General features: G+C 47.5%; 1 protein-coding gene across 1 annotated transcript; it reads right to left on the reverse strand.

Annotated features, from left to right (window-relative positions):
• Positions 1-338: 338 nt before the first annotated feature.
• LOC142469229 (histone H3) lies at positions 339-749 on the reverse strand. The gene has a single exon (XM_075576185.1). It carries the CDS (start codon positions 747-749, stop codon positions 339-341), a length of 411 nt encoding a protein of 136 aa, XP_075432300.1.
• Between the last annotated feature and the right edge of the window lie 481 nt (positions 750-1230).

The raw sequence follows: 1230 nt of genomic DNA on the forward strand, positions 1-1230 counted from the left end.
TGTTTTAAACCATTCATTCATCACCAGAGTGTGAAATTGAGTGCTATATTTGGGTTCTCTACCCCACCTTCTTCTGTGCATATACCCAAAGCACCGTTCACCATTTACTTGTCAGTGGCAGAAGCAGGGGCTCCCCTATTACTTTACATTAAAAGATCAGTACATTGTGGAGGTAACAATAATAGATAATTATGTAGTTAGGGTACAGTGGGTGCTAAACAATGAGCAAACAGACAGGAATCTGTTAATATTGATCTACTAGCCAATTTGATTGATAATTTGGTGGCTCTGAAAAGAGCCTTTGTGTTCTGGGTGTAAATGAAGTGGGTGCAGTTAGCCTAAGCTCTCTCCCCTCTGATCCTGCGGGCCAGCTGTATGTCCTTGGGCATGATGGTGACTCTCTTGGCGTGGATAGCGCATAGGTTGGTGTCCTCGAAGAGCCCCACCAGATAAGCCTCGCTGGCCTCCTGCAGAGCCATGACAGCCGAGCTCTGAAAGCGTAGATCAGTCTTGAAGTCCTGGGCGATCTCCCGGACCAGGCGCTGGAAGGGCAGCTTGCGAATGAGCAGCTCGGTGGACTTCTGGTAGCGGCGGATCTCCCGGAGAGCCACAGTACCGGGCCGGTAGCGGTGAGGCTTCTTCACTCCGCCGGTGGCCGGAGCGCTCTTTCTGGCAGCCTTGGTCGCTAGCTGCTTACGCGGAGCCTTTCCTCCGGTGGATTTCCGGGCGGTCTGCTTGGTCCGGGCCATCCTTTGCTGTGACAGTGATCCTCTCCAATCCTAACCTAACTCTGACTAAAAAATCAGGAAAAGTGCTAGGTATTTATAGAAGATGGATCGCTGCGATTGGCTGCTTTGTGACCCGCACCTCGCTCTGATTGGTTCTCGGAAAACCGTTGGGATTTTCAAACATCCCGCCTAATCTAAGTCCGAGATCGTCCTAATTAAGTTAGGATATATTTAGCGCCTGAAAGCAGGACAGTGAAAAAGATGTATTGTAATAACATTAGTGTTTGCACAGATCCAGCACAGAGCTCTCTGACACGGAACATGTATTTATACCAAACATACAAATGATCTTTAATCGGTAAAATGAGGGTTTTTCTTTCCCGGTTCTTTATTGGTTCATCTTCTTATAAAGTTTACATTGTGTTATTATAAACCCGAACACAAAGACACAAAGACAGCGGAGCAGCGCGGCTCTTTATCTTTATTTAAATTCGCGCAGTTC

The sequence above is a fragment of the Ascaphus truei genome, chromosome 18 (genome assembly GCF_040206685.1).
Source record: "Ascaphus truei isolate aAscTru1 chromosome 18, aAscTru1.hap1, whole genome shotgun sequence".
Classification (NCBI taxonomy): domain Eukaryota; kingdom Metazoa; phylum Chordata; class Amphibia; order Anura; family Ascaphidae; genus Ascaphus; species Ascaphus truei.

What these genes read in the sequence shown, in the direction of transcription:
- LOC142469229 (XM_075576185.1), bottom strand. Translation starts at nt 749, where the DNA reads ATGGCCCGGACCAAGCAGACCGCCCGGAAATCCACCGGAGGAAAGGCT.